A 14,257-nucleotide genomic window follows, 5' to 3' on the forward strand; every position below is an offset into this window, starting at 1 on the left:
TGTATGGTTTCCATACTGATCCTTATTAAAAAATCAGGCAGAATGTTGCAATTACTGTGTATATTTGTGGTTTCTGTCTCCTTCCAAGCTGTTCACCAGGCTAGGTAATTAGCTTAGTGTATATTTTACATACTGCTCTCTGCTGTTTTTTCCTTACTTTTTAAAGGGTCTTTAAAATTTGGCCATTAACTTTATACGAAACTTTGAGAAGTCAGTTGTACTAACAGTTGTTCAGGTTAATAAGAAGGTTTAAGTTCATAAGTTTGAGTTCTTCAAATGATTGAGAGTTGCCAGAGGTCCCAGTCCTCAATCTAACAACGAGGACAGGGTTATGGAGAGCTGCTGTGGCATGGCTGTGGTGGAATTAACACTTTAAAGAAGGTGAGAGAACCCAGCCTCAGTGGAACCTGTGTCTTTCTGTCAAATACTCCTGGAACCAATGAGTGGACTTGAAATATGACTGGATACCAGGAGCATAATACAGCTGAAACATAAAATATAGTAGGAGAGGTCCTGATGTTGTGCTGTTGAGATCAAGAATCACTTTTGGTCCAGGATCTTGTTGGGCCATCCCAGCAGGAACACAGCCCAGAAATGCAGCCTGTGGCTTGCAATAGACACCTCTGAGGAACTTTCTCCAGGTTTTTATGTTGCAGTATTTGGAGGCTTTTCCATGAGTGTTGACATTATATTCCTATTCTCCATCTGCAGGCACTTCTTTTTCTTTTTTTTTTTGTTTTTTTTTTTGTTTTTTTTTTGTTTTTGTTTTTGTTTTTTGTTTTTTCCCCTCTTCTTTTTTTCTGCTTTTGAAGACCTTGAAATTCTGAGAGGAAATCACCCTGCAGGAAATCATCCTGCATTTCTGAGAGGAAATCACCCAGGCAAAGGCATGAGTGGAACTGAAGGATCTGTTCAGTAGATCTGAGGAAATGGCTTCAGCAATGCTGCAGAAGTTTCTGTGTCATTCATGAGTGTTCAGATGTTAGTTCTACCTTAGAGCTCTCTGAATAGAGAATTATGCTTTGTACTGAGTCCCACTGCAATCTGAGTCAGTATTGATGAATAATTAATCTGTCCAAAAAAAAAAAAAAAAAGAGCTATGATGCTTTTGTAAATAACATCTACTGGCTGAAATGAAAAATAAAACCATGTCTCATTTTATAGTGAAGGGTGGGAGAAAGGAAGAAAGTAAAAATCATTTTGGTGAATAAGACTGAGGAGCAGAGTGGCAAAAATACAAATAGATTAATTTTCTACTCTTTGAAGGGTCTCTAACAGTAGGAGCAAATGAAATACCAATGCAGAGAATTTACTGTGTAAAAGCCTGTATGACAAAGTGCTCAACTTCAGGTGTTAAACTGTCTGACTGGGCTTATTTGTAACCTTCCAGGTGACTTCTCCTTCTTTTCTATTAAAAATTGCAAAAAATAGCACTGGGAATTTGGATATTTTTGCCTTCACCTATGTCTTGGTGAGAGGAGTGCACATGGGCAGTGTTATTGAAAAATAACTTCCAGATGAATCTTCAGGAGATAAGCTTGCATGAGTGTGCACCCCCACAGAAATCAACATTCAGCTTCTTAATAGTGGATTCTTCTGCTCCCTGATCCTGCTCTGGATTCAGATGCCTCCTGCTGGGAATCTGCTCTGTGAGCCAGCTGATCTGCAGATGATGAGCTGAGGTTTGGCTGGAGGCAGTTCTGTGCTCACATCTCCTGCATGCTGGGCAGGTGATCTCAGGTGCAGATCAGAGATGATCTGATCTGAGAAGGTTGTAAATCAGGCCAGGAGGGATCTGTCTGTCCATCCAAAGGAAGTACTGCTTGGCAGATGCTGCAGAGGCTTCAGAATGAATGGGCAGTTATTGGGAAAGCAAATAAGACTGGAGCAAGAAACTCAGCAGGTAATAAAGTAGAAATATCCTGGTGGAGATGAGGGTGTTCTAATTTGATCAGTTATATTTGCAGCACTGGGCTGCTTGGATACAACCCAAAACACTGGAAGGGGAGAGAAACTGTGAAGAGAAACCCTGTGCAGGAAAGATGGGTGTGAGTGCATCCCTGAGATGTGCTGAGCCTTAGGTTTGGGAGACCTTTTTCTCCATTGAACAGCTGTGTATGTACATAATATATACATACTATATACATAATCCACTGTACCTGTACAAAGAATTGGGCTGTGGCAGCTGCTGAGTATTCCCAGGTAGCTGAAGGTGTTAGAAGGTATTAAATGTCCTTTCCAACAGGCACTTGATGGAGTTGTGTAGGACATGAGAGTTAAATCAGTGCTGCTGATGTTTTGCACGTTTAGTTAGTAGCTAATAAAGTGGTGCATTGTACTTACTTAAGGTATAAGGATCTTCTGTAGAAATAAACCTCAGTTCCAGCTGGACAATTTGATCCTTGTCCAGATCCTGCTAGAGGTTCCTAGCTGTTTACAGGGGTGTTAACAGTGCTCACAGATGGCTATCTCATGCTTCTGAATATTTTTAATTGTAACTTTCCAGTTAAAATTAAAGGGAAGCAGTCACTTTGTGGTGTCTCCCCTGAGCTGGAAGACAGCACAAGGTGAGGTAACATTTAACCCTTCCTTTTCCTCTGGGTGGGGATTGTTGAGGTCCAGTTGAAGTTGTGTTTGGAGGGTGGGAATGTGTGGGGAGTGAGAGGAGGGTTTATGGGCACACCTTCACTGTGCTGGTTAGAATTCCTGGCTGTGGCTGCCATGAGCAGCCTCCCCTGATTGAATTGTTCTGGCTCACAGTCACTGTGCTTATCCTGATGCATTTAAAAATTTATTAGTGAATTGGCAAGGCTCTGTGGAGCCATGATGTGCTCTGAGAGAGTCCATTTTTTTCAGCTGGTTGTTTTGTGGTTTATAGAATCATTTAGGTTGGAAAAAACTTCTTAAGATCAAGTCCAACTGTTAATACTGTGTTCACCATCCCATGTCCCCAGGTGCCACATCCACACAATTTTTGAACATGTCCAGGGATGGTGGTTCCACTGTCCTGGTGGAATTTGAGGTGTTCCTAAGCTTGTTTCTACCTGTAGTATCTTAATTGTTTACAAACTTGAGATTGAAGTAAATGAGGGCTCTTGGGACTGCACTTAGGATTGCAGAAGCAACCACAACTTTCTAAAGACCAGACTTATTGATTATTTATTTATTTATTTTAAGAGTAATGGGAGTAGGAAATGAAGGACTTTCTCAGTGTGTAGAAGCTGCTGGATCCTAGAGCAGCCACTTGCAGGGGAGATCCAGCTTTGCTTCTGTAAATTTGGACTAAAAAAGGCTGTGCTGAAGCATTTGGTGGAAATGACAATTTATCCAGAGCAAGATAACTGATTTTGAGCAAATCTAGCAAATGAGGATTTTGAGTTTTAACTCCCTACTATGGAGTTCTTTAATGGTCAGTAGGTATTTCAAGGAGTTTTTTAAATTTGTTGTCATATATATTGTGCTCTTCAAAAGCATAATGTCCAAGTTTTCTGTGGAATTATTACAGGGTCTAAAGGATACAATCTCTGATGGAGGGATTATCCTTGACCAAGTTCCAGGTACCTGCTGTAAAGAATAGAGAGCCAAACTGCCTAAAAAAGAAAAAGTTTCATGTACCTGAGCAGATCTGGGGGTTGTATGCACATGCACCTGAGCAAATGTAAAGGAAATTTAAGGTAGTATGGATGGGATTGCATGTCCTTGCTACAGACATGCAGCATTAAAACCATCCACATGGATCCTGGTTTTATAAACAAAGTGTTGGGGTTGTGATGCTCTCTGCAGCCTGAAGAGAATGGAGTTAATTACAGAACTTGCCTGCTGCCTCTTTAGAAAGTAGAAAATTGCTGTGTGAAAAGTGAAACAGGTAGTGGTAAGAATTCAAGAAATAGTAATTTAAGGAGCTTGAGTCAGTGAATCCCAACACTTTCAAACTGTCTTCCTCTGTATATAGTAATGTTGAGATGCATGTTCCAATAGGTTGCTGTTGGGGTGGGGGGAGAAAAAGAGATTTTTTTAAAGAATGTAACTCTTCAGCATGGAGGTCCTTTCTCATCAGAGAAGAACAATGCATTTTGTCTTTGTTATATTTAATCTGAAAGGAAAGATGAGTCTGAAATGCAGAGTGCAAACCTATGTCTGTCTGTCCAGCTCAGAAGGGGTGTGAATTTGAGTTTGGCTTCAGGGTTGTCCTTCTGCACAAGTGGTGTTCAGTTGATTTGGCATGTTTTTTTACTACTCTTTTTTTTAAGGTTGCTTAAATAAAACAACACCATGTTTTTACTTGCAGCACTTGAAGAATCGGAAAGTGACATTTATGTGCGATTCATGAGGTCACACAAGTGTTATGACATTGTTCCAACAAGCTCTAAGCTTGTTGTTTTCGACACTACGCTACAAGTGAGTATTCTCCTTTCAGTCTGCCTTTGCTTGCAGTTCATTTTTATTTTTTTTTTTGAGTGTTTCCTGAGTGTTAAATGAAATTTGATCTCTTGAAGAGAAGTACTGCCATCGTGCTGTGCTTTGACTGTACAAAATTGAATTGTTTCAACTGTGTCTTTCATGTAATGCCAGAGGAGGAGTTGGGGGAAGGCATCCTAGCAGGACAGAAAGAGGGGATGTAACCTGGTTTGCAGTTAAAATCTTTATTTAAAATCAAACATTTCAGATGAGCCCAAATTTATATTGGCTTCTTCATGGTTACCTGAATCTTCATGAAGACATTTGGTGTGAGATCCTTGTGCAACAGCTAAGGAGTACCCAGGTGCTGTGAGGCTGCTCCTGCTATACTGATAAGACAGTTTAGGGCTCAAATGGATGGCTTAATTATGCAAATTGTTACATTCTCCAGAAAATTTTTGTTTGCAGCGTCTCATTTTGCATTTAATCAGTAAATCATCTGCTAGACTCTTGGCTCTGTCTGAAGAGTTTGTTTGCCAAAAGAAGGCATTAGCTGCCTGCTATAGAAACAGACTAATCTGTTCTGCAGTGTGGTAGAAGGCTGTGGCTTTCTTTGTTTCCTGGATTTTGCAACTGGTATTTTTTTGCTTGCTTTGGTATTTTGCTGTTTCAGTGTATTTTTCCTTGTAAAGATGCTCAAATTCTGACTTAACTAAGCCCATTTAGTAATTTTGGTCTGGAATGTACTACTCAGACCTCAGCTTTCCACCGTCAGAGGCAGCCATGTAACAGATACTCAGTCCCAAAACATTCACAGAACCATCTTGTGTATCAGATAATTGTGTATAGTGCTGGATTGAGTGCTGTGATCTGAAAGGTGGAAAATCCACACTGACTTTTTCACCATCTTACAGGGGGGAAAGTTCTGCAGTGTTTCCTTGCTTCTGCCTGAAAGAGAAGATGACTTATCAGCTCTTGAGTAAAAAATTCAGACCTCTTTGACCTGAAAAATCAGATTTAGGATGATGGGGTTCACTGTCACTCTTTCAGCTCTTCTCAAAGACTGTTGGCCTCCTTTTCATTCCACAAGATATTTTTTCCCCACCCTCTGCTGGGAGCTGGTATCTGCAGTGGGCATGACCACAACCTGCACTGTCAGTGCTCCCCTGGGTCAAAGGCTCATTGGTGCTGTTGGAGAGATGATTGTTCTTTATTCCATTTACCAGTTAATCTTGAGGCCATTGGGGCAGGGCACTGATTCTTTTTGGAGTCTCCAGATCTCTTGATGAAAGACATCATGCCAGATACCAGTTTTCATTGCTGGAGCTGTGCTGAGAAAATGCTGTTAATGTCAAGAAGTGAGAGTTTCCTCTCCAGGGGGTGAGCCAGTGTGAAGTAACACCTGGGGAAACTGAGGGAGTGAGCCTTGGGAGTTTTCACCATGTAGGAGAACAGGTAACTTGGTGGTGATGGAAAACCTCCCATCACCAAAATCCCTGTCTGATTGGGCATCCCTGACGATTGTCACAGCTAGAGGAGAGCAAAGTCTGTGACCATGGAGTCATAGCCTCAGGCTGCTTCTGCAGGTGTTTGAAAGCAGTGGTGGTGGAAGGGAAGTCTGGAGTTGTTCATTCAGACTCTGGTATACAATAAATATGGACCAAATCTTGTGTTTATATTGCTGGTGAGGAGCTTTTTTTCCCCCTTTGAACTGCATTTTTTTGACTTTGCGTTATTACATTTAATCCACTCGCATTACTTTTCATTTATAAAGTTATAAACCTTTTTATAAATTAAAGTTTACTTTAATACTTTAATACTTCACAGTATTAAATTAATACTGTAAAGCAGGAGTCCTCTTCCAGCATGGGCACTATCTTCCAACTTAGCAGGTTTTGCAGAACTATTTAAGAAAACACTAAAAATGTAGATCTGAATGCTTCCCAAGCCTACACTGTTAGGAGGTCTTTTAACTATTTCTGTTCAGTATTTCTGTTTAGTTTTTTACCTGGCACCTTGTGTTCATGTGCCACCATCAGTGTCTTCAAAACACATTATGGTCATTCAGTTTGATTGGTGTGGCTGGTGCACAAACATGTATGGAATATGAAAATAGAGCAGCATTTTTTATTTGTCTAAAATAGCAGAATAAGTTCATGGTGGAGAATTAGCCCAATAAGGGTGGCCAAATAAAACTTCTGAACTGTTCTTGCATTTTAATTTTTAATGTATAAAATACTTATTGTCCAGTAGCTCAGGACTTTGTATCAGTTTGAACTCTGAAAACACAGCTCTGAAACATTCAGTGTCCATGAATCCTCTCAAATGGATATTTGTCTTTCCTGACTCTGTTTCTTTCCTGCTCACATCAGTGTTTCACCTAATATAAAAACAAACAAACACAAAACACCCACCAAGAAAAAAAATACCTGATGCTTTGAAAAAGTTCTTCAGTGTTTTGAATTCAGGTTTTTATTAATATTAGAGCTAAAACACACAATTTAGGAGCTCACTTCTTGCCTCCCTTAATACAAGTTAGTAATCATCAGTGGAGGAAGAAGAAAAAATGGAGCTGGGTTCTGGTCTCATGGCATCCTTTGAAAGATTCCAGATTTTGGATTTTTGTTTGGGAGCAGTGTCCCATCTCCCTCTGCTGGTCAGCGACCACAGCACACATCACATGTTTCTACCCTGGAAAATGATTCCTGAGATATTTTGGAAAGTATTCTAAACCTGTTGTTAGTTGTGGGAAAATTGGAGATGTTACCCTTATATAATGGGGCACCAGGGATACCACTGAAGCAACACTGATTCATAAAAGTAAATATTTAGTCTCAGTGTCTGTGAGGGAATTAGTATGGAGTTTCAAAGGGAATCCTGTTTTAGCCCTAAGAGAGGGGATGGTGAGGTGCTCTCACACTGGAAATAGAAGGAAGGCTTTAAATAGCAGAAATAGCAGCTAATGAGGAGCAGGAAAGGGCTGAGAGCCTCTTCAGCCCTGCTGTGTGTCAGTCAGAGGGTGTGGGGAGCTTGGTTCCAGCAGCTCCCAGGGCTGAGCTCTGTGTGCTGGAGTGTGCAGAGCACAGGGTCTGTGTCTCCTCTGTCACCTGGATGGGGCTGTCACAGCTGGGCTGTGGCTCCTGCACCTCTGTGGCAATGCTGCCAGGGCCCCAGCAGAGGAGGAATGATGGGGAGCACTCCACGGGTATCAGAGGGCTAATTAATTACTGTGTTATACTGCATTGTTCTATACAGCTAAAACTGGATCTGTTAAGTACTTAACTCTGTACACAACTGTACACACTGTACTGAATTTTGTGACTGTCACCTGACAGTCCTGACACACACACACACACACACACGCACACACACACACTTTTGGCCCTGATGGGCCAAGCAAACAAACAAACCACCATGACTTTGGGAAAACGACCTTTATATTGCATTCTACTTTTGCACAGCAAATGATGAGAATTGTGTTTTCTTTCTCTGATGTTCAGAGAATCTGAAACGCAGAAATACTCTTGGGAAGAGTTGTGCCTTGCTTTTCTCTGTGAAGAGAAATGTGGCTGCACACCTCTGCTGGCCATCAGCTCCTGTGCTTCAGCAGGACAGCGTGCCCCTTGGCACCCAACATACACATGAAATAAATGCAGGGTGCTGAGCCCTGCTCTGTTTGCCTGCCTGAGGCCAGCTAGCACAGCTCAGTTTGCCTCAGTGAGGTTTCACCTGGAGCCTCCCCAAAACAGGATCTGCCTCTGCTCTGCCTGCCTGGAGTGGTGCCTGGCCCATGCTGAACCCTGGAAGTGGCAGATGTTGCCTGGGAAAATGCTTGCTGGCACAATTTTCTTGATTTAGGCTGACAGTGGACTGTTCTTTCACCTTTTCAGTTTATTAATACTTATTTGCTCCTCATAAATATTTATAGAATAATATTGAGCTCCGTGGCTGTGCCTTTCCCTGCCTGTGACCCAGGAGTGCTCCTTGTTTGTGACAAGCTGCTGCCTTTGGCTTTTCCCAGGGAAGATACTGTCTTTGCTTGGCACACATGAAAGCAACTTCATAAAGTCTGATCTGACCAGGAAGGGAGTCAGGAGGCAATTAGATGTTATGAGCTTTCCTGTGAAGTCTGGAAATTTGACTCTGCTGATGATGGGGAAATTGGGCAAGTTGCAACAGCGTACGGCTCAGAGTGGATAAACTGTCTCATCTTTTACACATCTCCTCAGATGTGAACAGGAGAATAAACCCTTCACAGCCCCTAGGAGGGGTTAGGGAGGTTACCCCTGAAGGGCTGCTCTAAGACTGTTCTTTTTCATTCTAATTATGCTAAATATAAATGGCTCTGGATTGTTTTTATGATAGACTTCAGGAAATCACTGAGCTGAATTCAGATTTATTGGTCACCAGCTTGTGTCTTCAGCACAGCAGGTGAGCACTGTCATTTGGTGTGTAGGTGATATGGGGGAAGGAGGGGACACCCAGGGCTGCCTTTCCTTTCTTTTTGTTGGTTTTGACCCGTATCAGGTACATACAGTGACACAGCAATCTGATCTTTCCCTTTGATGGTAAACAAAACAATTCCTGTATTAACTAAAAGATGAATGAAATATAACACTTTGTTGACATTCTGTCTGCCAGGTTACTTTGTCTAACATCCTCTAATGCGATTTCAATTTTTCCTTGTTGCTGCATGTGTCTGGTTTTTTTTAGAGGCCAATACATTCCCCACCCCATCCTGAACTGTGTTAGCATTTTTTAAGGAAATGCCTCTTACCTAGCTTATAGCAATCTCAGAAGCTTAACTCCAAAAGCTTTCTTAAGGCCAGATTTTTGTCTGACCTTGAAAGAAATGTATTAATTTGTTATGGCTTTGCCCAGACTACACAAAGATGAGAAGGATTAGCTTGTTTTCTAGCATAGAGCAATTAACCCTTGAAGAGGAGTGTAAAAGGTGAGTGTTAGATGGGGACTTCCCTGCTTTGTATCAAGCAGCAATCTGCAGTCCCAAGAATGATCTGCTAGCAAATGTAGTGGCTGTGTCTTGTGGAGTTTGCCTAAGCTCTCTTTGGGTCAAAAACTCTATCTAATCTTTGACTAAATCATCTTCTTACTTGGTACAAGTAAATTTGGGGTTTAGTAATAAAACATACATAGCTTTAGTAATAAAACATATATTTGCTCACCAAGACCTTGAAACTGTTTTTAAAGCATTTGTCCAGCACTTCTTCATAAACTAATAAAAGTCATGTTTATGTGGAAACAGTCATCAGAATAAGCTTTCAGAATCCTAAGGACTCTTTCCTTTTATTTTATTCTGTATGCAGAAGAAATCTGTGCGTGACTCGGTTACATTATTTAACCTGTCTGTTTAATGAAATTACCTAAGTTGTTAATGGACCAGATGTTGTTATCAGCAGTGTAGGCTTTTGTCAGAACCTGTCACTCTAATAAAGAGCTCAAATAATTTTCTACCACATAACTAAAAAAAATATTTTAAACAATGTTCTGGAAACTTCTTTAGCGATTTGACAAGCTGGCAGTAAGTATACCTTGTAACTTCTACAGAGCATGCAATGGATTCAACATTAGAAGAATGGAAGAGGATTTATATTTCTCTTCCTTGGGCTGACTCTATTCAGTAAATGGATTTATTATTCTGATTCTCTCCAGGTCATTCTTGACTGGGGTGTTGCCTCTCTCCACGGCAGTGAGATAAATCAGGCTTCCAGGAATAATGCTCCAGGATGGTTTGCTCCCAGAACCACACACCAGACTCTGGCTCTGCTGTCACACAGCTTGACAAAGGGCCTGACTGTCTGTTCCTTAGCTGGCTTTGAGGTTTCTCCCTGATGAAGCTGATGCTGTCTGCATTTCTGAGGAGTGTGAATACCCCTCCTTGCTTACCCTGCCCACAGAACTGTAAGAGAATCATCTAATTTAGCTTCTAACCAGCATGTGGGCTGAGGCAGTGGAGCAGCCACATAAAAGCTCCCTTCTTTGGGATCAGGCTGGAATCAGTAGCTAATATGGGAAGACTGTTGTGTTTTTTCAGAGCTTCTCCTATTGCTGGTATACAAGCGTAGGAGCTTAATTCCTGCAGCTCTCAAAATCAATAGGAAGCACTCATTTGTGGATCTTGGAGGAATGATAGTGTCACTTAAAACAGAAATTTCCACACAGGGTGTAGGTGAGGTGTTTGTGTTTAGCTGAGTGAAAGTTACATATCATTCTTCCTGCCTTCTCTGCCCCATCACCACTTTTTGGATAAAATCTTAATCTGGGAAGGAATTTCTGTGCCCTTCCCCATGCAGCTGATCCCACTGGCTCTGCCTGTCAGATGTTCCCTCTTAGCTCATTCTGGTGTGAAATCTGGCAGCAGAAAGCTCCAGTTTGGACACACTGACTCAGAGCATCAGTGCAGGACTTGGTTTGGTGTCTTTGGCCGGGCTGGGACCTTTCCATGGACATGTGGTGTGGGGAGGAATTCTGCACGTGGACATGGCTTCTGCTCCTAGGGGGGAAATCTAGAATATGTGCTTAGTTTTAACTTGAGGATAAGACTCTACCTGTCACTTCTGGGGTTTGGCCTGGCCCTGAAGGATATGAAACCATCACATCTTACATTTTACTCAGCTATGGTGATAAGAAATGCATGACTTACCCAGGAGTGCTCCCTTTCCATCACCTGCAAAAGATAAATGAATTTTGATCCGGTTTCATACAAGCTTTCCAAAATTCAACCTGAGCTAGAGGATCTGATTTTGAATGTTTATTGGTTGGGGTTTTTCAGATGTTGAAGCAAGTGTAGCTGCCCAGTTAATAACAGGTTTGTCCAGTGTTTCTCCAATCTACTTGGTAAGGTAAAGGAGGAAATTCTACTTGATATGGTCCAAGAGTGCTTGTCCCTTACCCTAGACAAAAGTCTTTATTGTCCTTTAGTAGCCTCTTGGTTTGACAGCATAGTCCTTTGAGAGGAAATGCTTCTAAAATTCATAGACCAAAGAAAAAATAATTGGAAAATGAATTTGAATGCAGCAGTCACAATGCTGAGGTGGTTGGTTGTGTTCTTCATACTGGTTTAGTGTCTCCAGACAAATCAGTTTATATAAACACTGAATTATAGAAATGCCCCAGAAAAGAGATTTTAACTTTTCAAAATTGCTCCTTTACAGGACTGTAGTTCTTTGTTAGTTGAAGAAATGTCTGGATTGGGCATCACAACTTTATTTGAAGGGGAAAAAAAAGGAATTGCAAGTTAAATATGCTTCCCAATGTGAATTGCTTCAAAGTGAAATTGCCCTATGGAATTAGAGAATATTTAGCTTGTACTGCTTTTGTATTATCAGGATGGTAATTGTGGGATCTGGGGATGAATGCAGGAGTATTCCAACTTAGCTCATAGGAAAAATATCCTTTGAAGGTGATGCCAACAGCAAGGAAGAGGAAGGCTGTCCAAAGAGCTCTGTGGCAAAGTTTTATTTTCAATTTAGTAATATGTTCATAACCTGTTCCCAAACAATATTTCATGGTCTTTGTTCAGATGGCAGCCTTGTGCAGAGGAAGCACAGCCTGAAATCCTGGTGATGTGAGGGAGTAGCAGGGGAGATGTGCTACACACCTATCTTATGGAGCAAGACCATCAGCTTTACCTGCAGAAGTTTTTCTCTTTTTCCTCTCTTGGAGACCTGCTAAGATTTGGGCAGCCAGAGAACTTGCCATGCTAGTTAAAGAAGCACAGTCCAGTTTATGTTTGGCTGGAAACTGTTGCCTCATTCAGGAGCCTTGGCACACAAACACACTTGAACCAAGGGAATGAAGTGTGGGTTGCCCAGGTTTTATGCTGTACAAAGGTTGCAGCAGAGCCCTGATGATTTTCCTGTTACAACAGAGACCTGTGTGTCTTTCTGCCTGGTAAGAAGTATTGAAATGAGAGTGTTTGGCCTCTTAAGAAGGAATTCTCAGAGTAACTTTTTCTTCCACCTTCATGTTCTTAACAGGGAGAACAAAGTCTGTGTCTGGAGTGACTTTGCCACATGTGCTCATGTTGTGGAGGTAGAGATAATGCTGTTTTCCTTTGAAATTATAAAACTTTTCCCCCTTTGCAAGGAGAAGCCATTGAGAAGCCCCTCCATGGTACTTAAAACATGTGAGTGTATTGGTGTAGAAATCCAGCCTTCTCCTTTAGTTCTTCAGCTATTCTTACCAAATCTGCTAAGACTGGATGCCTTCTTCTTGTAAATTCCTTTCAGCTTTATGTCAAACTTTGTTATGCTAGGAAGGGTGGTTGTTCCTCAGGGATTGCCTGAAAGATTTGGGTTTGATACTGTGGTCTGCATGTGTATTTTTGGAGGTATTTTTCCTCTCCAGTTTTGTACTCCTTAAAAAATAGTTGGGAATAAAAATCAGCTGGGAATTTGTCAACTTACCCAGTGAAAATGATGAATGTTCTACATCACCTTAGAGCATCCATCCATCAGGAATCAGAGATGATAAAAATGTCAGGGATCAGCTGGGTCTGGTACTGCTTTTATGGGAGCTCTGTGCTAAAGATTGTAAGGAGCTTCTTCCTTTCTATTGTGATCTGATAAAATAGACATTTCCTGGGGTTACGTAGGGGCTTTCCAGGCAAGTGGCTGATGCTGGCTTATCCAGTGAAACACAGAAACATTTATCATCCTGCCTTTTGATGGCAGCCACACCACAAAACTTCTGGCAGGTCTTTGAATGCTGTCTGTGCTACTGAATAATGATTTGCATCATCCTCTTGCTTGGTGCTGGCATATCTGAAGATGTTCCATAGCTTTGTTTCTTACTTCTGCTGCCTTTGAACCTTTTCAGTGAATTTTGTTACAAGGCAGTGGTGCTGAGTTGTGTTTTTCAGCCCAGTAGGATTCTCTGCTCAGCTCTGACCCTTTAGCACCAGGAACTGTGAGAGGTCTTTTCTCACAACCATTTGTCAAGGACAGGAATCTTTTTGCAAGGCAAATGAAGTCAAATATTTCAACAGCAGCAGTCACCCTCCTTGCCTTATGGGGCAGTCCTGGAAGACAAGTCTGAAGCCACTGGTTACTTATGGACATAGTTACAGTTTCCATAGCACAGTGTTAGGTAAAACAAACCTGAGTGTTGTACAAACACTGAATTTTTGGAAACGAGCTCATCCTCAGTTTTCATTTCAGGTGGGTTCCCTCATTCCCAGATGTTTACTGGGGAGAGCATTTCTGCAAGGGCTCATAAAATCCCTGGTATCTGGTAAAGTGGAGTGTCCTTTTCAGTGTTTCCCAGCAGTGAGGAAAAATTTATTGTGCAGTCTGGTGAAATCCTCTACCACTGTTCTGGTTTCACTGCCCAGTAATCCAGCTATTTTAGGAGCTCCCTGACTGTAAGGGACAAGGTTGTCTGAGCATTCTACCTGGAAAACAGGACTTTTATATCTGGGTCTCTTGCTTTCTTGGTAATGATTGTTGTATTGGAAGAGGCTTTGTCCTCCTTCAGACTTGCAGTGGAAATGCTTGAATGGTGTGCAGGAGCAGTGACCTCCAGAGGCTGTGTCTATCCTAAATTAGTCTGTTCTTTTATTCAGCATATTCACAGTGTAATGAGTTCCTGTAGTAGGAAAAGCTTGTTCCTGTTGTGCTCAGGGTAGTGGAATAGCAGCTATTGTTGAGGTGATCTCTGATATATCTAGGATTTAATTGCTGTGTTCTTTGGCTGAAATGTGACTCTTCTACTGAAAGGGCAGATTCTTGGAGAAAACAGTCACACAAAGTAGGATAGCTCTTCTAATTGTAAATGTCTAGACATCTTAGTGGGGGGGAGATGGCATCTGTGGGATACAGCTTAATCCCTGTGGAAG

The 14,257-nt window shown here is 41.6% G+C and overlaps 1 protein-coding gene across 2 annotated transcripts in view; it reads left to right on the top strand.

Annotated features, from left to right (window-relative positions):
• The window catches only part of LOC311151078 (5'-AMP-activated protein kinase subunit gamma-2), a 109,004-nt gene that overhangs the window by 75,442 nt on the left and 19,305 nt on the right, over positions 1–14,257 (top strand). For both annotated transcript variants that reach the window (XM_084201225.1, XM_084201226.1), the window contains exon 4: positions 4,289–4,398. In XM_084201225.1, coding sequence (XP_084057351.1) covers positions 4,289–4,398 — 110 coding nt within the window. The remainder of the gene's footprint in view (positions 1–4,288; positions 4,399–14,257) is intronic.

The sequence above is a fragment of the Fringilla coelebs genome, assembly GCF_963513975.1.
Source record: "Fringilla coelebs genome assembly, chromosome: 1".
NCBI classification, from domain to species: domain Eukaryota; kingdom Metazoa; phylum Chordata; class Aves; order Passeriformes; family Fringillidae; genus Fringilla; species Fringilla coelebs.